General features: G+C 39.3%; 1 protein-coding gene across 7 annotated transcripts in view; it reads left to right on the top strand.

Moving 5' to 3' along the window:
- LOC128685489 (uncharacterized) overlaps positions 1-27,661 on the top strand; it is a 254,154-nt gene that overhangs the window by 24,429 nt on the left and 202,064 nt on the right. For all 7 annotated transcript variants that reach the window (XM_053772051.2, XM_053772052.2, XM_053772049.2 and 4 more), the window contains 3 exons: positions 2,472-2,645; positions 4,252-4,381; positions 9,395-9,615. In XM_053772051.2, the coding sequence (XP_053628026.2) occupies positions 2,481-2,645; positions 4,252-4,381; positions 9,395-9,615 (516 nt within the window). In that variant the 5' untranslated portion in view covers positions 2,472-2,480. The remainder of the gene's footprint in view (positions 1-2,471; positions 2,646-4,251; positions 4,382-9,394; positions 9,616-27,661) is intronic.

Genomic DNA, 27,661 nt, shown 5'->3' with positions numbered 1-27,661 from the left:
ATGCCACAAGTTTTTGGTTATAATAAAGGCAGTTAAAATGCATTTGATTGTACTCTATATAAAATTAAGCTGTTATTCTAAGTCTTTCTTTTCATTTTGTTTGCATTTTTAAGGTACTACATTCTGCAAAATAATATATGGCTGTGAGGGGAATCTTCCATATCTTATAAAAACTGACTTATGTACAATACCTTGCTAACCAAATTCTTAATCCATAATTTTTTTTTTTTAACATGTCGGCCATCTCCCAATAAGGCAGGGTGGCCTGAAAAAGAAAAACTTTCATCATCATTCACTCCTTCACTGTCTTGCAAGAGGCACACTTACACTACAGTTATAAAACTGCAACATTAACACCCCTCCTTCAGAGTGCAGACACTGTACTTCCCATCTCCAGGACTAGGTCCAGCCCGCTGGTTTCCTTGAATCCCTTCATAAATGTTACCTTGCTCACACTCCAATGGCACATCGTCATAAAAATCATTTGTCTCCATTCACTCCTATCAAACATGCTCACACATGCTGGAAGTCCAAGACCCTTGCACACAAAACCTTCTTTACCCCCTCCCTCCAACCTTTCCTAGGCTGACCTCTACCCCACCTTCCCTCCACTACAGATTTATACACACTCAAGGTCATTCTATTTTGTTCTAACATCTCTACATGTTTGAACCACCTCAACAACCCCTCCTCAGCCCTTTCGATAATAGTTTTGGTAATCCCACACCTCCAAATTTCCAAACTATGAAGTCTCTTCATTATCTTCATACCACACACTGCCCTCAGACATGACATCTCTACTGCCTCCAGCCTTCTTGTTGCAACATTCACCACCCATGCTTCACACCCATATAAGAGCGTTAGTATAACTATACTCTCATACATTCCCCTCTTTGCTTCCATGGACAAAGTTCTTTATCTCCACTGACTCCTAAGTGCACCACTCACCTTTTTTCCCTCATCAGTTCTGTGATTCACCTCATCCTTGATAGACCCATTTGTTGACATGCCCACTCCTAAATATCTGAATACATTCACCTCCTCCATACTCTCTCCCTCCAATCTGATATCCAATCTTTAGTCACCTATTTATTTTGTTATCCTCATCACCTTACTCTTTCCTATATTCACTTTTAATTTTCTTCTTTTACATCCCCTACCAAATTCATCTATCAGCCTCTGCAACTTCTCTTCAGAATCTCCCAAAAGCACAGTGTCATCAGCAAAGAGCAACTGATAACTCCCACTTTGTGTTTGATTCCTTATCGTTTAGCCCCACACCTCTTGCCAACACCCAAGCATTCACTTCTCTTACATCCCCATCTATAAATATATTGAACAACCATGGTGACTTCACACATCCTTGTCTGAAACCTAATTTTACTGGGAAATAATCTCCCTCTCTACTACATACTCTAATCTGAGCCTCACTATCCTTATAAAAACCTCACTGCTTTCAGTAACCTACCTCCTATTCCATATATTTGCAACATCTGCCACATTGCCCCTCTATCCACCCTGTCATACACCTTTTCCAAATCTATAAATGCCACAAAAACCTCTTTACCCTTATCTAAATACTGTTCACCTGTATGTTTCACTGTAAACACTTGGTCTACACAACCCCTACCTTTCCTAAAGCCTCCTTGTTCATCTGCTATCCTACTCTCCATTTTACTCTTAATTCTTTCAGTAATAACTCTGCCATACACTTTACTAGGTATACTCAACAGACTTATTCCCCTATAATTTTTGTACTCTTGTCCCCTTTGCCTTTCTACAATGGAACTGTACATGCTTTCTGCCAATCCCTAGGTACCTTACCCTCTTCCATACACTTAATAAATTTACCATTTGTAATATTGTTATATGTTTATACTACCTTACTATTATAAATCTAATTATGTATGTATCTAATAATGTATGTTCAAATGTACTGCTCCATAACCCATACCAATATAGAGTAAGAATTAGCATTAGTCTGCCCGAAATGCCTAGGCATGTTAGTGGCCTTCTTTGTAAGTAATACTTATAAGCTGTAAACAACACATTGTAAGCTTTACAAGGAAATAAACATTGTTATTGTCAAAAGCAGCAACCACTCCAGAACTATATCCCTACCTGCTTTTAACATTTCTATCTTTATCCCATCAATCCCAGCTTCCTTACCACCTTTCATTCTACCCAGTGCCCCATGAACTTCCCCCACACTCACAACTGGCTCTTCCTCACTCGTACAAGATCTATAAATAAGGGACTGAAAAAACATATGATGATTACTGTGAGGGTGAACAGTGAAGGGCCTATTTAATGTTTTAAGAGTGTATTCATCCATGTACATCATCAGCTTTTTTGTTTCTTAAGAGAGATGGCAAATGACAGCATGTCAGATAAGAATACGACACTTTTATATTACGAAATATTTGTCAACAGTACAAGCTATTCACACTCGTTGCAATCATGTTCTATAGGTGAATGCCATGTTGGTTGCCTCCGGTCAGTTAAAGCTCTCTGAGCTTCACAAGAGCCGGACAAAGAACAACAAATCAAATGACCTCTTCATTGAAGAAGTGATCATTAATGAAGCTCCCATGAGTGCCAGGAACTTCCTCACACGGTCATCTACTCAAGAGGAAATTAGCAAGGTATGTTAGATCTTTATTTTGAGCTTTATATAGAAAGCTGCTTATTATATGATGTACAAGTTTTCACCTAACTATTCACTATTTTGTAAATGTTGAGTTCATGGGTTCATTGAAATATAATAAATATGTTTATACTCTTAGAGTTTTTATTTTATCCTTTCAGTGTCATAAATATTAATTTTAGAGCAAATGATGCTTTGTAATGACTAATGGGTTTTTTAACCTTTTAATAATTTCTATTTTTTTTTTCAACGAACCAGCTGTATCCCACCGAAGCAGGGTGACCTAAAAAGAAAAACGAAAGTTTTTCTTTTTAGGCCACTGAAAGTTTTTCCTTTTTAAATTTGGTAATGTATATAGGAGAAGGGCTTACTAGCCCCTTGCTCCTGGCATTTTAGTCACCTCTTACGACACACATGGCATACGGAGGAAGAATTCTTTTCTGCTTCCCCACGGAATTTCTAAATATGTAAAAGTAATACACATATCATTATAGTCTCTTTTCTAAACCAGGGAATTACCATCACTAATATTTAGAAAACAAAAATGTTTTACAGAATATTTTTAGCACAAAGAATGAAAAGAGGATATGGTATACCACCACTTTTCACACTTCGTTTCCACCCGTTTGTGATTTTTTTTTTTTTTTAAAGTATCCATTACCACCTTTTGCTGTGAAGGTTCAACACCTTTTGTGGCAGCTCTGCCTGCTTCCATCTTGTGCTCCAAAATGGCCAGCCACTGTGATGGCACAGGTGAACTGGTTTCCCTCCCAGTCACCTTGGTCTTCTTTTGTTTCATGGTAAACCTAACTTTCTTTACACCCACCTCCATTGCCTACCACCCATGCCCCTACCAGTTGCCTCATGAACATGTGCCATACAGTTACTCTCTCTTGTTAGAAATATTTTTTTTATCATTTTATTGCCCTGTTTTGTATCTGGATATTAATCATGTCATCAGAATGCAAACCTAGTGTAGGTGAAGGTGCCAAGAAGTAACCTCTTGTGAAGAAAATAACAGTAATGGATGTGCTTAAAGGTGATACACTTGTGGTTGATGCAGCCAAGACTTTTTGGGTGAGGGAATCTACAATTCAGTCAATTCAAGAAAGTGAGAAGATAAGAGCTTGTGTGATGTGTAACCCAAATTGTGACTTATTGAAAAAATGGGAGGTTTCTCGGTGCTGGAAGAGGTTCTTGATCCAAGGAATTGAACTTATCCTCCCCTTGAATCACCTGATTGGTTCTCTGTCCTCAGGTGCTGTCTGATATAAATATAATAGCCAAAGCATAGATGCTAAGCATTGAGAGTTAATTTTGCATATAAAAAATAATCTGAGTAATGCATGATGTTATGGAATAATGGAACTGTCTGGCAGCTGCTTATTAAGTCTAATGTGTGCATTCTGAGGTTAAAAGCTTGGCTGACGTGTGTTGATGATCTAAGAAAGTTGTATCTATATTAATTTTCCTTTCATCAGTGAGACAGGGAAGAAGTGAGAATTCAGCTGCATTATTGATCATAAATATACACTGCATTTTTTCTATCTGAAGATGAATGCAGTAAAATATTTGAGAGTATATTATCTTGTAATACTATGCAGATGTCTGGGGCAGCTGTGTCTACACGAGGACGGTACATGAATCAGGAAGAGCTCAAGAACCCCAGTAAAAGTCCTGGTGACCGTCCATTGTATCTACACATCCAGGCTGTTAACCAACAGGATGTAAAAGGTATACTAGCCATTATGTAACTCTTTTTCCCTTCTGATAGAGTGAGAACTTTCAGAGTTGGCATTTTTTTTTTACTGTTTTTTTTTTATTCTTAAATTTTTGGGCAACCACTTAAATGTACGTGTTCCATGTCTGTGTGTTGCAGTAAAGAATGTAGGATCTTTCAGAACTAATCCACAATTTAGAGAGGAAATTTTAGATTTTTGTGACTTGATAATGTCCAGAACTGAATGAAATATCTCAAGTTTCTTCTCCAGATTGTAGGTTAATTGTGTGTTGTACTGGCCATATTATTCTTAATGAAGGGCAATGACTCAAATGGCTGTAGCATTGAGTCTTTCTCAAGGATCTTTTAATTTTTTTTGAGTTATTGACATATACCTTTGATGAGTTTTGAGAGTCTTTCTACTCCTGGCCATGGGTCAGGCTCATCTGGTGCTAGCCTGGTCAACCAAGCTGTTGCTGTAAAGTAAAAGGACACAAGTGCAACTAATGTGACATTTTATTGTGGCAACGTTTCGCTCTCCAGGAGCTTTGTCAAGCCGATACAAGCAGTATATGGACAAAGAGGGTATATAAAGGCTCAGAGTGAGGTGCAATACTAGTGAGGTACCATTTCGATGTTCACTAGTGGTAGTAGTAGTAGTAGTGACAATATAGTAGAGCAATTAATTTGTACATTAGTACAAATTAATATGGTAGAGCAATTAATTCGTACATGAGTACGAATTAATTGCTCTACCATATTGTCACTACTACTACTACTACCACCACTAGTGAACATCGAAATGGTACCTCACTAGTATTGCACGTTGCCACAATAAAATGTCACATTAGTTGCACTTGTGTCCTTTTACTTTACATATTGTCGGTAATTCTGCCAACATTATTACAAGCTGTTGCTGCTGGAGGCCTGCTGCCTACATATCTATAACAGCCTGGTTGATCTAGCACCTGGTGAAGATAGTTGTCCAGTTTCCTCTTGAAGACTTCTACACTTGTTCCTGCATTGTTTCTGATGCCTTCTAGTAAGATGTTGAATAATTCTGAGGCCACGAATGTTGATACTATTTTCCCTTATTGTGCCTGCCGCACTCCTGCTCTTCATTGGGTTTATTTTGCACTTCCTTTTATATATCTCACTCCAGTATGTTGTTATGGCAGTGTGCAGATTTGGGACCAGGCTCTCAAGTACTTTCTAGGTATATATTATCATGTATCTCTCCTCCATTCTGGCAAGTACATATGTATTTAATATTAAGGCATTCCCAGTAATTAAAGTGCTTTACTGGCTCTACTGTATTTGTTCCAGCTCTGATATTTCTCCAGCCCTGAAAGGGGCCATCAACACCGAACAATATTCCAAATGAGGGAGCACTAGCGATTTGAAAAGTGTCACCATTGGCACTATTTCCCTCGTTTTGAAAGTTCTCATTACCCACCCCATCATCCTTCTGGCTGTCATGATCTTTGTCTTATTGTTTTCTTTGAAAGAAAGGTCAGCGGACATAGTTACTCCCTAGTCTTTTACATGTTCCTTTTGTTCTATATGGTGATTCTCTTAGAGTTTTGTATACAATGTTCCTTTTAAGTTCTTCATTCTTTCCATACCTAAGCATTTGGAACTTCTCACCACTGAATATCGTGCTGTTTTCCACTTCCCACTGGAAAACGCTGCTTATATCTTCCTTTAGTTTTTCAGTGTCTTCTACCAAAGTCAATTTCTTGTTTATTTTAGTGTCATCTGCAAATGATGATACAAAACTGTGATGGGTATTTGTATCTATGTCTGCTATGAGGATGAGGAACAGCAGAGGTACCAGGACAGTGCCTTGGGAAACTGAGCTTTTTACTCCGCTGATGCTGGATTTTACTCAGTAGTTTCTCTGTATTTGTACTTGAATTTTGGAATACAAGAAGTACATTGTCTACACCTTAGAAAGGAAGTGTGCTTGTGGCAGTTTTCTGGGTCAGTATTGATCCTGGTGACTTTCTCAGGAAAGAGAGCTAAAACAACTGTTTTTTTTTTTTTTTTACCCTTCTTTGGTAGAAGTAACTGATGCATTACCATAAACATTTCTAAAATTAAAGCTAAAATTAGTTTTGCATAAATTTTCACTGTATTCATTAAAAAATTAATTGGCTCTTTTTTAATATAATGATCATTAAATATTTATTTTGAAAAATATGTGCAGTATGTAGTCTTATATTAACCCTTTCAGGGTTTCGGCCGTACTAGTACAGCTTACACACCAGGGTTTTTGACGTACTAGTACGCTTAAATTCCAGCGCCCTCAAATCTAGTGAGAGAAAGCTGGTAGGCCTACATATGAAAGAATGGATCTATGTGGTCAGTGTGCATTGTATAAAAAAAAATCCTGCAGCACTCAGTGCGTAATGAGAAAAAAGTGTTTTTGGATTAAAACAGCAACTTTGCACTGTATTTTGGTATGGTATTTATTGTTGTATTTAAGTTTTCCTGGTCTCATTTTATAGAATGGAGGACATATTACAGAAATTGAGATGATTTTGACTGATTTTACAAAGAAAACTACCTTGAAATTGCGCTCAAAGTAGCAGAAATGTTCAATTTTTACCAAAGTTCAAAAGTAAACAAACCTGCTATGCATCCAGTACACGTCAGCTGGTGAGTCTAATATTCTTTCACAAGTGCGCTGATAATATTTATACCATTTCTACACCAATGCAGTAGTCTGCATAACAGTAAATCTTCTATTTTTTGTGAGAATAAAAATTCAAAGTGGAAAGCAAAAGAATGTAAGAGGGGTCTGGGGACGTGACTAATGAACAGAGGAAATATTATTTTAGTGCCAGGAATGTCTTTCTTGTTTATTCTGGACCCTATTCGGAAATTGGCATCTTTTGAAATATGTGTGAAATTGGCAAAATTGCTAAATTCTGACCACTGTATTGGATAGTTGAAATCGGTAAATGGATGGTTTCTTGTACTCATTCAATAGAAAAAAATGGAGTGCTAGCGAAATAGTTATGATTTTTGTCGATAAGTACACTGGAATTGACTGAAAATAGGGCTCAAAGTGGGCAAAATCGCCGATGCGTAAACATCGTAAAGACCGCTGATTTTGCAAGAGCATAATTCCGTAATTTTTCCATCATATTTCATACTTTTGGTGTCATTATGATTGGGAAAAGATTCTCTATCTTTTCATAAGAATTTTTTTTTTTTTTTTTTTTTTTTGAAATTTGGCCGACCCTGTGAACAAGTCTCTGAGAGGGCCTGTCGACCCTGAAAGGGTTAAAAAGGAAATTTTAACAAATGCTCAAATGCATGTGCTGGAAACACACTTGTTACATATTGCCACATGCTTATTTTATTCTCATTCAATAGATGAGATATACAACACATTTTGTACTAATAGTTTGGATAAACCCTTTGAAGTAAACCCTTTAGAAGTGCAGGACAAAATCTGCTAGGTTGGACTAAAGTTTGTTGATTGCAGAATTGTCCGTAATTGTAATGATCATGACAAAACAATTTCATCTTTAACCACAGCAACCACATTTACTGGCCATCCACTCTTTTTTGCTATTCTGTTAACCCTTTCAGGGTTGGCAGGCCCTCTCCTAAACTTGTTCTCAGGGTCGGAAATTTTTTGAAAATAAAAAATTATTTTGTCTTATGAAATGATAGAGAATCTTTTCCTGATCATAACGACACCAAAAGTATGAAATTTGATGGAAAACTTACAGAATTATGCTCTTGCGAAGTTAGCAGTCTCGACGATGTTTATGCATCGGCGATTTCACCCACTTTGAGTCCTACTCTCGGCCAATTCCAATGTACCAGGTGACAAAAATTATAACTATTCCACTAGAACTCCATTTTTTTCTATCGAATGAGTACAAGAAACCACCCATTTACCGATTTCAACTATCTAATACAGTGGTCAGAATTTAGCAATTTTGCCACTTTCACACAAATTTCAAAAGATGCCAATTTTCAAATAGGGTCCAGAATAAACAGGTCAGACATTCCGGGCACTAAAATGACATTTTCTCTGTTCGTTAGTCAGGTCCCCAGGCCTCTCTTACATTTCTTTTTCTTTCCACTTTGAATTTTTATTCTCGCAAAAAAAATAGAAGACATACTGTTATGCAGACTACTGTTTTAGTGTAGAAATGGTATAAATAATATCAGCGCACTTGAGAGAATATTAGACTCACCAGTTGACGTGTATTGGACGCTTGGCATGATTTGTTTACTTTTGAACTTTGGCAAAAATCAAACATTTTTGCTAATTTGAGCTCAATTTCAAGGTACTTTTCATTGTGAAACCAATCAAAATCATCTCAGTTTCTGTAATATGTCTTCCATTCTATAAAATGAGACCAGGAAAACTAGAATACAACCATAAATAGCAAACGAAAATACACTGCAAAGTTCCTGTTTTAAAGCAAAACACGATTGGAGTTTTTTTTTTTTTTTCTCATTTTGCATTGTGTGCTGCAGGATTTTTTTTATACTGTGCACACTGACCACATAGACCCATTCTTTCATATGTAGGCCTATCAGCTTTCTCTCGCTAAATTTGAAGGCGCTAGAATTTATGCGTACTAATATGGCACCAACCCTGGCGTGCAAGTTGTACCAGTATGGCAACAACCCTGAAAGGGCTAAATTGAGGGTTTATCTATTTATGTCATTCTCTACATTTGGTTGATGGTGGTTATGCCTTTAATATGACTAACAATTAAACTTTGGGTATTTCCTGTTGCACAGGCTTTGCAGTACTCAAAATTTCTGTGGCATTATGTGATTACTGTCTCCATTATTGTATTTAAATGAATTATTCTGATAAAGAATTTGTGATAGTATCTTAAAACAGTTTGCATCACAAAGACAATGCTTGAAGCTGTTCTCTGAAATAAAATCATTCTTGGGATTTCTGTTTTGAAGCATTATAATAAAAGCAGAGAAACTTAAGATAATTTCGATTTCCTTGAATATTACATTTATATTTTGGTTAACAGTGGCAGTTGGCCGTATAATGCACATCATCATGGAACACAGCCATCGTAAAGGCCATGGCATGCAACGGCCAAGGGGACCAAGACCTAATCCTGCTCCTGGGCTAATGGGACCCAGGCCTGGCAGTGGTCCTCGGGGGCCTCGACCACTTGTTTTTCGACCACCAAGACCTGACATGTCAGCGCCACCACCTCAGACACAGCCGCCTCCTCCACTGACTAATGTTAGTTATAGTTGTTAATTTAGATTTTTGTTGTGATGGCAAATGTTTGAAGGTCTTCATTGCACAGTCTTAGATCAGTTATAAATGTTTTACAATGTAAAAAAAAAAGTATATACAGTTTTTTTTTTTTTTTTTTTTTTTTTTTTTTTAAACAAGTCAGCCATCTCCCACCGAGGCAGGCTGACCCAAAGAGAAAGAAAATCCCCAAAAAGAAAATACTTTTATCATCATTCAACACCTTCACCTCACTCACACACAATCACTATTTTTGCAGAGGTGCCCAAAATACAACAGTTCAGAAGTATATACATATAAAAATACACATTATATCTCTCCAAACTGCCAATATCCCAAACCCCTCCTTTAGAATGCAGGCATTGTACTTCCCATTTCCAGGACACAAGTCTGGTTATATAAAATAACCGGTTTCCCCTGAATCCCTTCACTAAATATTACCCTGCTCACACTCCAACAGATCGTCAGGTCCCAAATACCATTTGTCTCCATTCATCCTATCTAACACGCTCGCGCACGCTTGCTGGAAGTCCAAACCCCTCGCCCACAACACCACCTTTACCCCTCCCTCCAATCTTTTCGAGGACGGCCCCTACCCCGCCTTCCTTCCCCTACAGATTTATACGCTCTCCATGTCATTATACTTTGATCCATTCTCTAAATGACCAAACCACCTCAACAACCCCTCTTCAGCCCTCTGACTAATACTTTTATTAACTCCACACCTTCTCCTAATTTCCACACTCCGAATTTTCTGCATAATATTTACACCACACGTTGCCCTTAGACAGGACATCTCCACTGCCTCCAACCGCCTCCTCACTGTGGCATTTACAACCCAAGCTCCACACCCATATCAGAGTGTTGGTACTACTATACTTTCATACATTCCCTTCTTTGCCTCCATAGATGACATTTTTTGCCTCCACATATACCTCAATGCACCACTCACCTTTTTTCCTTCATCAATTCTTTGATTAACCTCATCCTTCGTAAATCCATCTGCTGACACGTCAACTCCCAGATATCTGAAAACATTCACTTCTTCCATACTACTCCTCCCCAATTTGATATCCAATTTTTCTGTATCTAAATCATTTGATACTCTCATCACCTTACTCTTTTCTATGTTCACTTTCAACTTTCTACCTTTACACACATTCCCAAATTCGTCCACTAACCTTTGCAATTTTTCTTTAGAATCTCCCATAAGCACAGTATCATCAGCAAAAAGTAACTGTGTCACTTCCCATTTTGTATTTAATTCCCCATAATTTAATCCCACCCCTCTCCCGAACACCCTAGCATTTACTTCTTTTACAACCCCATCTTTAAATATATTAAACAACCATGGTGACATTACACATCCCTGTCTAAGACCTACTTTTACTGGGAAGTAGTCTCCCTCTCTTCTACACACCCTAACCTGAGCCTCACTATCCTCATAAAAACTCTTTACAGCATTTAGTAACTTACCACCTAGTCCATATACTTGCAACATCTGCCACATTGCTCCCCTATCCACTCTATTATATGCCTTTTCTAAATCCATAAATGCAATAAAAGCTTCCCTACCTTTATCTAGATATTGTTCACATATATGCTTCAATGTAAACACCTGATCTACACATCCCCTACCCACTCTGAAACCTCCTTGCTCATCCGCAATCCTACATTCTGTCTTACCTCTAATTCTTTCAATAATAACCCTACCATACACTTTTCCTGGTATGCTCAGTAAACTAATTCCTCTTTTTTTTTACAGTCTCTTTTGTCCCCCTTCCCTTTATATAAAGGGACTATACATGCTTTCTGCCAATCCCTAGGTACCTTCCCCTCTTTCATACATTTATTAAACAAAAATACCAACCACTGTTGGATATATTAAGGTGAAGTTTCCTTGCTTGGGTCACCTTTTACTTTTATGGAAGACAGGTGATTAAGTAAGAAAAGAAAATCAGTACAGTAAAACTTCTCTTTGGAAATATAAACACATAAGCGGTACAATGTGATCCTTTATTGACAATGTTTTGCCCACACAGTGGGCTTTACCAAGCCACAAACAGATCTATCTGGGTGGAAGGTATGTGAGTATTTACAGGATGAAGTCAGGTTGAGAATGCTGGGTCAGGTGGAGAATGCTGTATGTGACAATCTACTGAGTAGGGTCAGAGAGTCTAATACCTTGGGTAGCTTTGAAGAGAGATTAGATAAGTATATGAGTAGACTTCCTGCAGTGTTCCTCCATTCTTATGTTATGTGGGATAGTGATGAAGAGGTTTCTTGGCAAGGGGTTCATCTGTGTTATAAAAGCCGTTGTTCTGGTTGAAGTTTTTGGATATACAGATAAGTAAAGATTCCAGGATTCTTTGGTATTGAGTGTTGTCTTCTCTGGCAATAAGTCTTGCGTTTCTGTAGTTGATTAAATGGTTGTGTGAATTTCGGTGTTGAACACAGGCATTCCTTGAATCATCAGATCTGCTTGCATACTGGTGTTCTGAAATACTTGTTTGGAGGTCTCTGGATGTTTTGCCCATGTATAATTTGCTGCAGTCATTACAAGGGATTAAATATACCCCTGCAGAGGATTGAAGCTTGTCCTGTCTATTACTGGTAATGTCCTTGATGGTGGTGGATGTGGAGGTAGATACTTGGAATGAGGTATTGGAAAAGATGTTGGAAACATGCTTAGCAATGGAGTTGCCCAGCAACTCCATTAAGAACATAAGAAAGAAGGAACACTGCAACAGGCCTACTGGTCTATGCGAGGCAGGTCCAGTTCTCCCACCAGCTTAAGCCAATGCCTTGACCTAGTGAGGTCAGACACATCACTTAAGGGAGGAGCACTGCATCTGACCTAGTAGGAGAAGCTGGTCAGGTCCAACTCTCACCCACCCACACCCTCTCATGTATTTATCCAACCTATTTTTAAAATTACACAACGTCTTAGCATCTGTGACGGTACTCGGGAGTTTGTTCCACTCATCCACAGCTCTGTTACCAAACCAACGGTTTCCTATTGCCAAGCAGTGTCTTGGCAGTGTCTTTTCTGGGTGTGTTTAAGATGTTTAATGCCCGCCATCTGCAGTCTCTAATGAAGTGATGAGGATAGTGAAGTTTGGAAAATACTTGTTCAATTAAAGAGCATTCTTCCTCAAGGAATTTATTGCTGCAGATTCTGAGTGCACTCAGGAAAAAGCATATAATTATACCACGTTTAGTTTTGGTGTCGTGGTGAGAGTAGTAGTGAAGAAGATCGTGTTGGTTGGTAGGTTATCGATAGACTTTAAAACGAAGTTAATGGTCAGTTTTGCAGAGAACATCAAGGAAAGGAAGAGTGTTGTCAACTTCTTCTTTTCCAATACCTCATTCCAAGTATCTACCTCCACATCCACCACCATCAAGGACATTACCAGTAATAGACAGGACAAGCTTCAATCCTCAGCAGGGGTATACATAATCCCTTGTAATGACTGCAGCAAATTATATGTGGGCAAAACATCCAGAGACCTCCAAACGTGTATTTCAGAACACCAATACGCAGGCAGATCTGACGATTCGAGGAATGCCTGTGTTCAACACCGAAATTCACACAACCATTTAATCAGCTACAGAAATGCAAGACTTATCGCCAGGGAAGACAACACTCAATACCGAAGAATCCTGGAATCATCACTTATCTGTACAGTGGTACCCCAAGTTTCGGCCATAATTCGTTCCAGAAGGTTGTTCGAGTGTCATTACTGAACGAATTTGTTCCCATAAGGAATAATGTAAATTAGATTAGTCCATTTCAGACCCCCAAAAATACACTTACAAAAGCACTTTCAATAATACACTTACATAATTGTTCAAGTTGGGAGCTTTATGAAACTCAGGGTTCCACTGTATATCCAACAACTTCAACTAGAACAACGGCTTCTATAACATAGCTGAACCCCTTGCCAAGAAACTTCTTCATCGCTATTCCATATGACATAAGAATGGAGGAACACTGCAGAAGGTCTACTCATATACATGTACTTATCCAATCTCTCTTCAAAGCTACCCAAGGTATTAGACTCTATGACCCTACTCAGTAGATTGTCACATGCAGCATTCTCCACTTGACCTAGCATTCTCAACCTGACTTCATCCTATAAATACTCACATACCTTCCACCCAGGTAGATCTGTTTGTGACTTGATTAAGCCCACTGTGTGGGCAAAACATTGTCAGTAAAGGATCACATTGTACTGCTTATGTGTTTATATTTCCATTGTGTCAGTATTTTATACCATTTATTTCCAAAACCTCTCATTAATACATAATTAAGAGGGGGGTGCATGATAATGCAGATTGTCCATAACTCCCAAATTATGAAATTAATATTTCATGATTGTCCGGTTGTTTTCTAAAGTAGTGGAATTGATCCACTGATACAGAAGACATATGCATATTGTAACCTGTAGCACTAGAGGTTACAATACACATTATAGTTCAGTGGACCCTTGGTTATCGGCTGTAATCTGTTCCAGGTCGGGCTAAATCCGAAATGGCTGAAAACCAAAATAATATTTCCTATAAGAATTAATGTAAATACAATTAATTTGTAAGTAGTATTGGTATCAATTACCAGTGTCAGTAGTATGTGACTCATACCAACCGTTACTGATTCACCATCTCATTGCTGACCGTTACCGAGTCATTCTGCATACCATAGCATGATGTTTGAGTGCCGTTGCCCTCTGGGCACGATATAGCAGTTCAGAGCAGGGTATCAGAGACGACGGGTCAGGCTTGGCATTCCTTCTTTAGTACTCATAATTATAAGTTAACAGTCGTCCAAAGTGTGTGATTTTACCCAGTTCCAGCATTCGAACCCCACACGACAAATTGGTGGCAGCAGTGATACTTGAGGATTTCTCAATACTTGTTGTGTACGTAGGGCATAATGACATTCAAGTTGATCATCTGACTTAGTATTAGTGGTAGAGGGTATAGAGTCAGGAGGATTGTCAGAGTCTGTCACATTAGTCTGGGTAGGAACATCATCATCATCGCATACTAACTTCATATGATCTAAATGCGATTCTTTATACTGACCGGTACTAATTTCTCTAACCTTATACTTATTGCCATTGATATGTTCACCTACTCAATAAGGTTGTATATATGTTGGTAGAATTACCAACATATATGTTGGTAGAATTACCAACATATATACAAAATGGTTTGACAAAGCTCCTGGAGAGCGAAACATTGCCACAATAAAATGTCACATTAGTTGTACTTGTGTCCTTTTACTTTACATACTTGATAAGGACCAACACACTTTTAATCGAGCTTAGGTGTTGCAGATGTTTTGTTAAAGTTAGTCAGCATAACTCTCAAACCTACTTTAATTATAGTCTGCTTTGCTCAAGTATTAGTGACTCTTGTAAATTTTACTGTTGATTTATGAAGTGTTTCACGGATTCTTCTAAAAACACTTTGAGCTAAGCTGGTACGAGTTGCTATGAAATCATCAGGGTTGTAGTTTGGTTTTGGGTTAGAATATAACAACTGATAAGGCAAATGCTTATCTACACCATACAATGCATAATGTGGAGGGCCACCTATAGAAGCATTGTAAGCAGAATTTATTGCACACTGAACATTAGGTATAACTTCATCCCAAGTTTCACTGTTGGGATTGATAGTGGCTCTCAAGACATCAAGTACTTTCTTAAAATGGCAGATGTAATACCTATTTACAAGACAGGTGACAGGTCCTTAGCTTCAAACTATAGACCAATAAGCCTTACCTCCATAGTGGGAAAATTTTTGGAATTAATAATTGCCGAAGCAATTCGCAGCCATCTTGATACGCATAAATTAATTAATGAATCTCAACACAGTTTTACAAAGGGGCGTTCCAGTCTTACGAATTTACTAACTTTTTCACTAAGGTGTTTGAGGAGGTAGATTATGGTATTGAATATGATATTGTGTATATGGACTTCAGTAAGGCTTTCGATAGAGTTCCACATCAGAGGCTATTGAGGAAACTTAAGGCACATGGAATAGGAGAAATTTTTTTCCTGGGTAGAAGCATGGCTGACTAATAGGCAGAAGAGAGTTTACATAAATGGGGAGAAATCAGAATGGGGGCACGTCACAAGCGGTGTTCCGCAGGGGTCAGTGTTGGGCCCATTGTTGTTCACAATTTACATGAACGACATAGATGAGGGAAGAAATAGCGACACAAGCAAATTTGCTGATGACACCAAAATAGGCCTGCCAATTCATTCTAATGAGGACACTAGAGCACTCCAGGATGATTTGAATAGACTGATGCTGTTATAACCCAGGAATTCAAAGGCCTGTTATCTTGGGTGTAAAGGGAGCAAAATAAACACAGCAGAAAAACTTTTGACTTAATATATCCTTTCACCAAGTAAGAACAGAAGTATGTACACTATGTATAACAATAGGTATTAGTGCCTGCCATGGTAAGCAAGGCAGAACAGATGCCACTAGTGAGCAGACCGTGCTTAAACCAGCTCTAGAATGGAAATGACAAGGGCAGACAGGCAGGTGGTGCCCACAACATCTCTGCGATTGCCAGAACCATCTTCTCATTGGCTGAACCTGAGTACTGATCGAACGACAGGGCCCCATCGTCCGACCCTAGTACTGGTTCGCTGGTTGGGGGAAATAGCCTTTCAATGAAGGTGTGTACATGCGCCGAATAAAGGTTATGTACTCTTTGCATGCCACAACCCCGCCCCGAGAGGGCTCAGAAATAGGCTCCCACCTCCCATTGGTAACTGTGCCACCATGGCACCATATAATGGAACCGCCTTTCCTCTCGACCATCCAACTCTTAGATAGAGCTCAGCTTTATTCGCAACATAAAACCAAGCTCTAAACTTAGAACAAGACGTAGAACGTAGGTTCAAGGTACAGGTGGATGGTAGCCCGCACCCTCTCACTAAAAAAAAAAACCTCATCACATATATAAAGGGGGAAAAAAAAGAGCTAGAAACCAGTTACCACAGGTCCCTAACACATCCTAACCTAATACATATTAAATTCTGGATAAAGCATCTGCCAACTTATTTTCTTTGCCAGCAATGTGCATTATTCTGAGAGAATAGGGCTGCAGCCATAGACTCCATCTCATGAGCCTTGTATTGTGGTTCTTCATGGCTTGGAGATATACCAGAGGGCTGTGGTCACTATAGACAATGACTACCTGTGAAGTCTGGCCCACGTAAACATCGAAGTGCTCCAAAGCCAGTATCAGCGCGAGGGCTTCTTTTTCAATGGTAGAGTAAGCCCTCTGGTGCGGCTGGAACTTTGCCGAGAAGAAGGCCACAGGCTGCAACCCCTCGTCCCCGTTTTGCAACAGTACTACCCCTACCCCAGGCTCACAAGCATCAACCTGTAATGAGAAAGGTTTGGAGAAGTCTGGAAACAAAAGAATGGGTGCAGTACACAACAATCATGGGGAATTGGGTAATCTTTAACCCCTTGAGGGTCCGTGCCGTAGATCTACGGCTTTATGTTGAGGGTCCAAACCATAGATCTACGTCATGAGCTCAGCTCACTCTGATAAGCTGTGAGCAGTAAATTTTGGCCTTGATATGAGATAATACATCTATGTAGTATGTGTGCACCACATAAAACAAATCCTGCAGCACATAGTGCATGATAGAAAAAACTGAGACCGTAATTTTTTATTAAAACAGTGATTTTGATTGGTTTTAATACTGGAAATGGCTTGAAACTGAGCTCAAAGTAGAGGAAATGTTAAATTTTTGCTGATGTTCAAGAGTAAACAAATGACCTCACATGTCTAATACACGCCTGCTGGTGGGTCTGATATAGATTCACAAATGTGGTGATATTATTTATACAATTATTACAATATTGCATAACGGTAAATCTTCTATTTTTTGGTTTGAATAAAAATTCATTATGCGAGTAAAAAAGCAAAGTGGAATTTATTAGTAAAGCCTGAAAACGTAACTAATGAACAGAGGAAATGTTAGTTTAGTGCCAGGAATGCCTGCATTGTTTATTCTGGACCCTATTTTGAAATCGGAGTATTTTGAACTTTGCATTAAATTGGCCAAATTACCAATTTCCGATCACTTTATTTTGTAGTTGAAACAGTTGACTTGGCGAATTCTTGTACTCAATCAATAGAATAGAAGTATTACTAGTGAAATAGCTAAGAATTTGGTCAACTGAGATAATGTAATTGGCCTAAAATGGGAGTCAAAGTCCACAAAATCGCCAATGCGAAAAAATCGCTGACACACGAAAATTCACGAGAGCATAATTTCGTCAATTTTCCATCAAATTTCGTACTTTTTGTTTTATTACCTTCAGAAAAAGATTCTCTACCATTTCATAAGAAAAAATAACAAAATTATTTTTTGAAAATTTTTGGACACTGGTGCACTCTTTGAAATTTGGCCTCTGGACCCTGAAAGGGTTAATGGCAAGATCTTTAGCAAATTTAGGAGCAACTTTGCCACTACTTACTTCATGGCCCAGAAAAGTAACAGTAGCCTGGCCAAAGGAAGACTTAGATAAATTAATAGTCTAATTGGAACTCTGGGAGGTCTCAAAGTGAGCCCTAAGCCTAAACAGGTGTTGATCCCAAGTATCGGACACCACCACTATGTCATCTAAATAAACTGCCATGCCTTCAAGTCCTTTAATAGCCTGATGGATAATAATAATAATAATATACCCGGTAGACTCCTGCACAGTTTTCCTTATTGAAAACAGCAACAAAGGTAGTGATTCATCCCAGTCTGTAGGAAAATGCATACAAAAAGTTCTCATCATGGTTTTTAACGTCTGATGGAAACTTTCCAAGGCGCCTTGGGACTGAGGATGATAGGCAGTGGATAAGTCATGGATTATCCCTAACCTAGTTAATGCTTCCCTAAATGCTTTGGCCGTGAAGTTAGTACCTTGATCACTTTGAATAGTTTTATGAATGCCAAAACAAGAAATAAATCTGGTTAAAGCCTTGAGAATGGCTTTAGTATTAATACTGCACATGGGAATTGCTTCTGGGTATGTAGTTACTCTATCCATAATGGTAAATAAGTACTGATTTCCAGACTTGCACTTGGGTAGTGGACCTACACAATCTATAATTAATTCTGCAAAAGGTTCTCCATCAGCAGCTATAGGCTGGAGAGGTGCAGGTTTAACCCCTGAAGGTCCAAACGTAGTACCCCAAACGTATCTATACGTTTTAATTTTCCTGCCTCCAAATTTGGCATGATTGGCCTGAGATGCCGGGTCAGCATAGAATGGGTCTTAACACTCCGTGTGTGCAGTATTAAAAAAATCTGGGACCACTTAGTACCTTGTGGGAGCACCAGTTAAATTGAGCCCCAGCTAGAGCAAACAGTGCGGCAAACACTAAGGATTCACTGATGTAATGTCATATTAACACTCCTCTTTTAAGAGGAAAGTGATGTTAACCCCAAGTTTAGGGTCTGTCGATCTCTGTCTTTCTCTGTCTCACAGGTACACATAAATACAAGTACACGTATACGTAGTATAAATTACCTAGGATAACCCCAAAAATCCAGACAAAGTGCTATACTCTGCTTGAAGATGTGAGTAAACGTGATGACCACAGTCTTGTGGCTCTCTCTGAGACAGAGAGCTAGATGGATAGACAGGGAGCTAGACAGACAGACATATTTGTGTACCAGCGAAAACAAAGCTAGGGCGATGCTCATCAAATGTCACCTCTAATCTTTTCTTATCAGCTGCAACCTCCCCCACCCTCGTGTATGCTCATCAAACGTCAGCTCTTATCAGATGTTATCTCATCTTATCATGTCACTGTCAGGGGTGGACTTTGTTTTTCATGCTTCAAGGGAAATTATTATTACCTATTTATTAAGTATTCTCCTCCTCCTCCTCCCTCTCTCCCTCCCTCTCTCCCTCCCTCCCTCTCTCTCTCTCTCTCTCTCTCTCTCTCTCTCCCTCCCTCCCTCCCTCCCTCCCTCCTCACTCCCTCCCTCTCTCCCTCCCTCTCCCTCCCTCCCTCCCTCCCTCCTTCCCTCCCTCCCTCCCTTCCCTCCCTTCCTCCTCCCTCCCTCCCTCCCTCCTTCCCTCCCTTCCCTCCCTCCCTCCTTCCCTCCCTCCTTCCTCCTCCCTCCCTCCTTCCCTCCCTCCCTCCTTCCCTCCCTCCCTCCTTCCTCCCTCCCTCCTTCCCTCCCTCCCTCCCTCCCTCCTCCCTCCCTCCCCCTCCCTCCTTCCCTCCCTCCTTCCCTCCCTCCTTCCCTCCCTCCCTCCCTCCTCCCTCCCTTCCTCCTCCCTCCCTCCTCCCTCCCTCCCTTCCCCTCCCTCCTTCCTCCCTCCTCTCTCCCTCCTTCCCTCCCTCCCTCCCCCCCTCCCTCCTCCCCCCTCCTCCCCCTCCTCCCTCCCTCCCTCCCCCCTCCTCCCCCTCCCCCCCCCTCCTCCCCCTCCTCCCCCTCCTCCCCCCTCCTCCCCCCTCCTCCCCCCTCCTCCCCCTCCTCCCCCTCCTCCCCCTCCTCCCCCCTCTTCCCCCCTCCCCCCTCCTCCCCCCTCCTCTCTCCCTCCCCTCCTCCCCCTCCCTCCTCCTCCCCCCTCCCTCCTCCTCCCTCCTCCCTCCCTCCTCCTCCTCCTTCTCCTCCCTCCTCCTCCTCCCTCCTCCCTCCTCTCCTCCTCCTCTCCTCCTCCCTCCTCCTCCCTCCTCCCTCTCCCTCCTCCTCCCCCTCCCTCCTCCTCCCTCCTCCTCTTCCCTCCTCCTCCCTCCTCTTCTTCTTCTTCCACATATCCAAAACATTGCTGGGACCTATAAATACTTTGTACATATTCCAAGACAATAGTAAATGACCAAGGCAGGTGTAAATGTCCACCTGTCAATGTGTTTGTGACAATTTGAGTACAATTTCAATACCTAATATTAGTGTCAGAACAAAGATTGGTTATGGAATGACAAGAGCTACTATAAATTGTAATTATCAGAACGTAAAAATTATATAAAATAAAATGAAAAATAGAAAGGTGTATCGGCAACACTTCTGCAGGCGGCAAGATTCCATGTTGCCGTCACATGAGCATCCAGTGTCAACTTCTCTGCCTCATATCTATGTAAGTACTGACCCTAATTTTTTTTATTATTATAAAACACTTAAAAAAATGTGCTCTTTTTTTCTATAATTTTTTTTTCAAAATATTCGGTGCGCTGCTTAAGTGAACATATACATATATATATATATATATATATATATATATATATATACACACACACACACAAAACAACCACTCTGAAAGAATAGAGAAATTCCAAGCGCTTTCGTGACTACTCACATTATCAAGGAACACATATAGTTCCTTGATAATGTGAGTAGTCACGAAAGCGCTGGAATTTCTCTATTCTTTCAGAGTGGTTGTTTTGCATATTCTGAAATCACCTGTTTACTGTGATCTTATTGCATATATATATATATATACATCTTGGCAACATCGGATATGATTCTTCACATCCTGCCTTAATTTTGGCCAATAGAATTCTTTTGTGATTCTATATAATATTTTAGTAATACCTAGGTGACCTCATAATGCACTATTATGAACTATACGGGCCCCATCATCCGACCCTAGTACTGGTTTGGTGGTCAGGGAAGATAGCCTTTCAATGAGGGTGTGTACATGCGCTGAATAAAGGTTACATACTCTTTGCATGCCACAGATGCAATGGTCGGAGAAGTGGCAGATGCAGTTTAATATAGACAAATGCAAAGTTCTAAATGTTGGACAGGAAAATAACCATGCCACATAAAAACTAAATAATGTAGATCTTAATACTACTGATTGCAAAAAGGATTTAGGAGTTCTGCTTAACAGTATTCTAAAACCAAGACAAAAGTGCATTAGTGTTCGCAATAAAGCAAACAGAATCCTTGGCTTCATATCAAGAAGTATAAATAATAGAAGTCCTCAGGTTGTTCTTCAACTCTACATATCCTTGGTTAGGCCTCATTTAGATTATGCTGCACAGTTCTGGTCACAGTATTACAGAATGGATATAAATGCACTTGAAAACGTACAGAGGAGGATGACAAAGTTGATCCCATGTGTCAGAAATCTTCCCTATGAGGATATACTGAGGGCCCTGAATCTGCACGCTCTTGAAAGGCGTAGAATTAGGGACGATATGATCGAGATGTATAAGTGGAAAATGGGAATAAATAATGGGGATGTAAATAGCGTGCTGAAAATTTCCAGCCAAGACAGGACTTGCAGCAATGGTTCAAGTTGGAAAAGTTCAGATTCAGGAAGGATATAGAAAAGCACTGGTTTGGTAATAGAGTTGTGGATGAGTGGAACAAACTCCTGAGTACAGTTATAGAGGCTAAAATGTTGTGTAATTTTAAAAATAGGTTAGATAAATACATGAGTGGGTGTGGGTGGGTGTGAGTTGGACCTGACTAGCTTGTGCTACTAGGTCTGATGCCATGCTCCTTCCTTAAGTGGAAGTGACCTGACTAGGTAGGTCATTGAGCTAATCCAGGAGGGGGGGGGGACATGGACCTGCTTCGCATGGGTCAGTAGACCTGCTACAGTGTTCCTTCTTTCTTATGTTCTTAGTTCATTCCGCTAACCCACTACTGGCAGGATGGTGAGGAACAATGGTCGATTTAGAGACCTTGTACAAAGTACACAAATTTTCAAGAATCTCATTACAGAATTCACCTCCATTATCTGTTACTAGGGCCCCCACATGACAAATGTTCATATTTATAGAGGGGGGCAACTGATATGTCAGATCATTCAGTTGTAGCTACAGTTAGAGTAAGAGGTAGACGGGACAAAATGAAAAATGACAACAGCAAGTAAGAGAGAGGTGAAACTGTATAAACTAAAGGAGGAGGAAGTTAGGGTGAGATATAAGCAGCTATTGGCAGAAAGGTGGACTAGTGTAAGTATGAGTAGTGGGAAAGGGGGGGGGGGGTTGAAGAGGGTTGGAGTAGTTTTAAAAATGCATTATTAGAATGTGGGGCAGAAGTTTGTGGTTATAGGATGGTGGGTGCAGGAGGGAAGAGTAACTTATGAGAGGTCTTTACAAAGTAGAAGTGTTATAAGAAGAGCAGAGTATATGGAGAGTAAAAGAAAGGTGAAGAGAGTGGTGAGAGTGCAAAAGGAGAGCAGATGATTGAGTGGGAGAGGCACGGTCAGGAAATTTTGATGAAAATAAGAAAGTTTTGGAGTGAGATAAACAAGTTAAGAAAGCCTAGGGAACGAATGGATTTGTCAGTTAAAAACAGAGTAGGGGAGTTAGTAGATGAGGAGCTGGAGGTATTGGGTAGATGGCGGGAATGTTTTGAAGAACTTTTAAATGTCGATGAAAAAAGGGAGACTGTAATTTCATGCACTGGCCAGGGAGGTATAACATCTTTTAGGAGTGAAGAAGAGCACGATGTGAGTGTGGGGGAGGTGCATGAGGCATTACATAAAATGAAAGGGGATAAAGCAGCTGGAACTGATGGGATCATGACAGAAATGTTAAAGCAGTGGGGGATCTAGTGTTGGAGTGGTTGGTATTTTTGTCTAATAAATGTATGAAAGAGGGGAAGGTACTTAGGGATTGGCAGAGAGCATGTATAGCTCCTTTATATAAGGGGAAGGGGGACAAAAGAGATTGTAAAAATTATAGGGGAATAATTGTACTGAGTATACCGGGAAGTGTATGGTAGGGTTATTGAAAGAATTAGAGGTAACATAAAGAGTAGGATTGCAGATGAGCAAGGAGGCTTTAGACTAAGTGGGTAGGGGATGTGAAGATCAAGTACAGTAGGGCCCCGCTTTACGGCGTTTTGCTTTACGGCGTTTCGCTTTACGGCGTTCCGCTAATACGGTCATTTCAAATTATGACCAAAACTCGCTATACGGCTCCCCCCACCTGACTTTCTAATACGGTCACCGCGCCCCACCCGGTTTGTTTACATTCTCTGTGAGATCTGTAAGCACTAAGTCTCTCCATTATGTCTGGAAACTCCAAAATTTTAAGCGTTTTTAAAAGTTATTTCATACAGTGGAACCTCAAAAATCGAACTGCTCCCAACACAACCAATTATGTAAGTGTATTTTTGTAAGTGCTTTTATAAGTGTATTTTTAAGGGTCTGAAATGGACTAATCTAATTTACGTTATTCCTGATGGGAATAAATTCATTTGGTAAAGGCACTCGAACAGACTTCTGGACCGAAGAAAGTTCGATATTTGAGGTTCCACTGTATTTTATATACACTCTGATGATTATACTTATGTATACCTGTACTTAAATAAACTTACATACTGTGCTGGCATGCAGGTACACATTAAAATCAGTATGAGTGTTTTATGTCTCCAGACATCATATTAGTAATGATAATAATCACCGAGTCTCATTTAAATGTCATATATTACGTTAATATACACATTTTCATTAATCCGTCTAAGATATTTTTTCAAAATTATATAATAAACACGATGCATAACGTAAATATGATAAATATACCCCGCAGTAGAATAAACAAACAAATATGAGATGTGGTAGCAGACGACTTGCACAAGTGACGCCATATTAGAAATAATAATAATCATCATCATCACCGAGTCTTATTAAATGTCGTATATTACATTAATGTACACATTTTCATTAATCCATCCATGATATATTTTTCAAAATTATATAATAAACATGACACATAACATATAAAGATGATAAATACACCCCACAGTAGAATAAATAAACATAAATATGAGATGTGGTAGGCAGATAACTTGTACAAGTGATGCCAAGAATAACATTTTCTCTAATCTAACATGAGAAAATGTGTTACTGGGGGTAACTAGAAAATTATTCCTTTCGTATGTATGCAAGTAAGTTTATTCAGGTATACACAAATACAGTTACATAGATTATCATACATAACAGCATATGTGTAGAGAACCTAGGATAACCCAAAAAAGTCAGACAGAATGACTTCTTTCCATTGCCTTCACTCGGAGCGTCATTTCTTCTCAAAATGATTTTACATGAGAATGAGAGTGGTGTTCTTTATTTATTCTACTGTATCAATGTAGAGACAACCTGTACACAATGTAACTTGTACACAAACCAGACGTGTACACTTTGTTTACAAAACTTACCTTCGCCTGGTTTGTTTACATAACTCTGCGCCTGTCCTCTCTCATGCACTCATTCTTTCTCTCTCATTTATTCGTTTGATCTCATTTACTTACTCCTGACCCTACATTAAGACTACAAATATTTTAAGGTAAGTAATGAGTGAACTTTATATACATTTTATTGCTCTGGGATGCTTAACCCCTTGACTGTCGCAACCCCCAATCCTGAGGTGTCTCCTGGTGTTGCAAAATTTAAAAAAAGAAATTATTTTTTTCTTATGAAATGACAGAGAATCTTTTCCCGATTGTAATGACACCAAAAAAACGAAATTTGATGGAAAACTGATGGAATTATGCTCTCGCGAAGTTAGCGACCTCGGAGCTGTTTACAAATCGGCGATTTCGCCCACTTTGAGCCCTATTTTCGGCTAATTCCGTTGTTCCAGTCGCCCAAACTCATAGCTATTTCTTTAGAACTCCATTTTTTCTATCGATTGAGCACAAGAAACTGCCCATTTACCGATTTCAACTACCTAATAATGTGGTCAGAAATTTGCAATTTGGCCAATTTCACAAAAACTAAAAAAATGACAATTTCAAAATAAGGTCCAGAATGAACAATGCAGACATTCCTGGCTCTAAAATAACATTTTCTTTGTCCATCAGTCATGTCTCCAGGCCCCTCTGATATTACTCTTGCTTTCTATTTTGAATTTTTATTCAAACAAAAAATAGAAGACTTACTATTATGCAGACTACTGCAATACTGTAATAATTGTATAAATAACATCAACCCATTCATGACTGCATATTAGAATGGCTAGTTGGACATTTATTGGACAATGGCATCATTTGTTTACTTTTGAACATTGGCAAAAATCAAACATTTCCCTTACTTTGAGCTTCATTTCTAGGTTCTTTTTATAGTAAAATCAATCAAAATCACCTCTATTTCTATAATATGTTTTCCATTCTATCAAATGAGACCAAGAAAATGAGAATACAACCATAAATACTATACGAAAATAGACCACAAACTCGGCATTTTAATTAAAAAAAAACGGTCTGAGTTTTTTTTTTTCTCATGCACTGCGTGCTCCAGGATTTTTTTTATATGGTGCACACTGACCACACAGACCCATTCTCTCACATGTGGGCCTACCAGCTTTCTCCTGCTTGATTTGAAGCCGCTAGAATTTATGAGTATATAAACGTCAAACACGGTACCTCGTAAGACGTATATATACGGCCGCGACAGTCAAAGGGTTAAATATCATAGAATATATGTGTGGGTGGGTTGGCCTGGTATGGTAGCCCGGCTGACTACCATACATACCACACTTGATTTTTTACAATAAATACTACTCATCTCACCCTAGATTAAGACTACAAATATTTTAAGGTAAGTAATGAGTAAACTGTATATGCATTTTATTGCTCTGGGATGCTTAAATGTAATAGAATATTATGTGTAGGTGGGGTGGCCTGGTATGGTAGCCCAGCTGACTACCATACATACCACACTTGATTTCTTACAATAAATACTTGTCTCACCCTAGATTAAGACTATAAATATTTTAAGGTAAGTAATGAGTGCACTATGTGTGTATTGTACTTTTTTATTGTTTTTTGATGCTAGTTCTATTGCTAACTTAATATATGTTAGTGTAAACTTATCTAGTATTTATATGCATTTATAAGTGAAAAAAGGGTGTCCCACTTTACGGCGATTTCCGCTTTACGGTGGTAGCCTGGAACCTAACCTGCCATATAAGTGGGGCCCTACTGTATTTACATTGAAGCATATATGTGAACAGTATTTTGATAAAGTATGGAAGTTTTTATTGCATTTATGGATTTAGAAAAGGCATATGATAGAGTGGATAGAGGAGCAATGTGGCAGATGTGGCAAGTATGTGGAATAGGTAGTAAGTTACTAAATGCTGTAAAGAGTTTTTATGAGGATAGTGAAGAGAGGGAGATTACTTGCCAGTAAAAGTAGGTCTTAGACAGGAATGTGTAATGTCACCATGGTTGTTTAATATATTTATAGATGGGGTTGTAAAAGAAGTAAATGCTACAGTGTTGGGGAGAGGGGTGGGATTAAATTATGGAGAATCAAATACGAAATGGGAGTTGACACAGTTACTTTTTGCAGACGATACTGTGCTTATGGGAGATTCTAAAGAAAAGTTGCAAAGGTTAGTGGACGAGTTTTGAGGGGTGTGTAAAGGTAGAAAGTTGAAAGTGAACATAGAAAAGAGTAAGGTGATGAGGGTATCAAATGATTTGGATAAAGAAAAATTGGATATCACATTGGAGAGAGGGAGTATGGAAGAAGAGAATGTTTTCAGATATTTGGGAGTTGAGTTGTCAGAGGATGGGTTTATGAAAGATGAGGTTAACCATAGAATTGATGAAGGAAAAAAGGTGAGTGGTGCGTTGAGATATCTATGGAGACAAAACGTTATCCATGGAGGCAAAGAAGGGAATGTATGAAAATATAGTGGTACCAACACTTTTATGGGTGTGAAGCTTGGATTGCATGTGCTGCAGCAAGGAGGTGGCTAGAGGGAGTAGAGATGTCCTGTCTAAGGGCAATGTGTGGTGTAAATATTATACAGAGAATTTGTAGTGTGGCAATTAGGAGGAGGTGTGGGGTTACTAAAAGTATTAGTCAGAAGGCTGAAGAGGGGTTGCTGAGATGGTTTGGTCATTTAGAGAGAATGGATCAAAGTAGAATGACTTGGAGAGCATATAAATCTGTAGGGGAAGGAAGGTTGGGTAGGGGTGGTCCTCGAAAAGGTTGGAGGGAAGGGATAAAGGAGGTTTTGTGGGCAAGGGACTTGGACTTCCAGCAAACATGTGTGAGCATGTTAGATAGG

Source organism: Cherax quadricarinatus, chromosome 8 (assembly GCF_038502225.1).
Source record: "Cherax quadricarinatus isolate ZL_2023a chromosome 8, ASM3850222v1, whole genome shotgun sequence".
Taxonomy (NCBI): Eukaryota; Metazoa; Arthropoda; class Malacostraca; order Decapoda; family Parastacidae; genus Cherax; species Cherax quadricarinatus.
The sequence above is the reverse complement of the archived record's forward strand: the minus strand, read 5'-3'. Positions and strand labels throughout refer to the sequence as shown.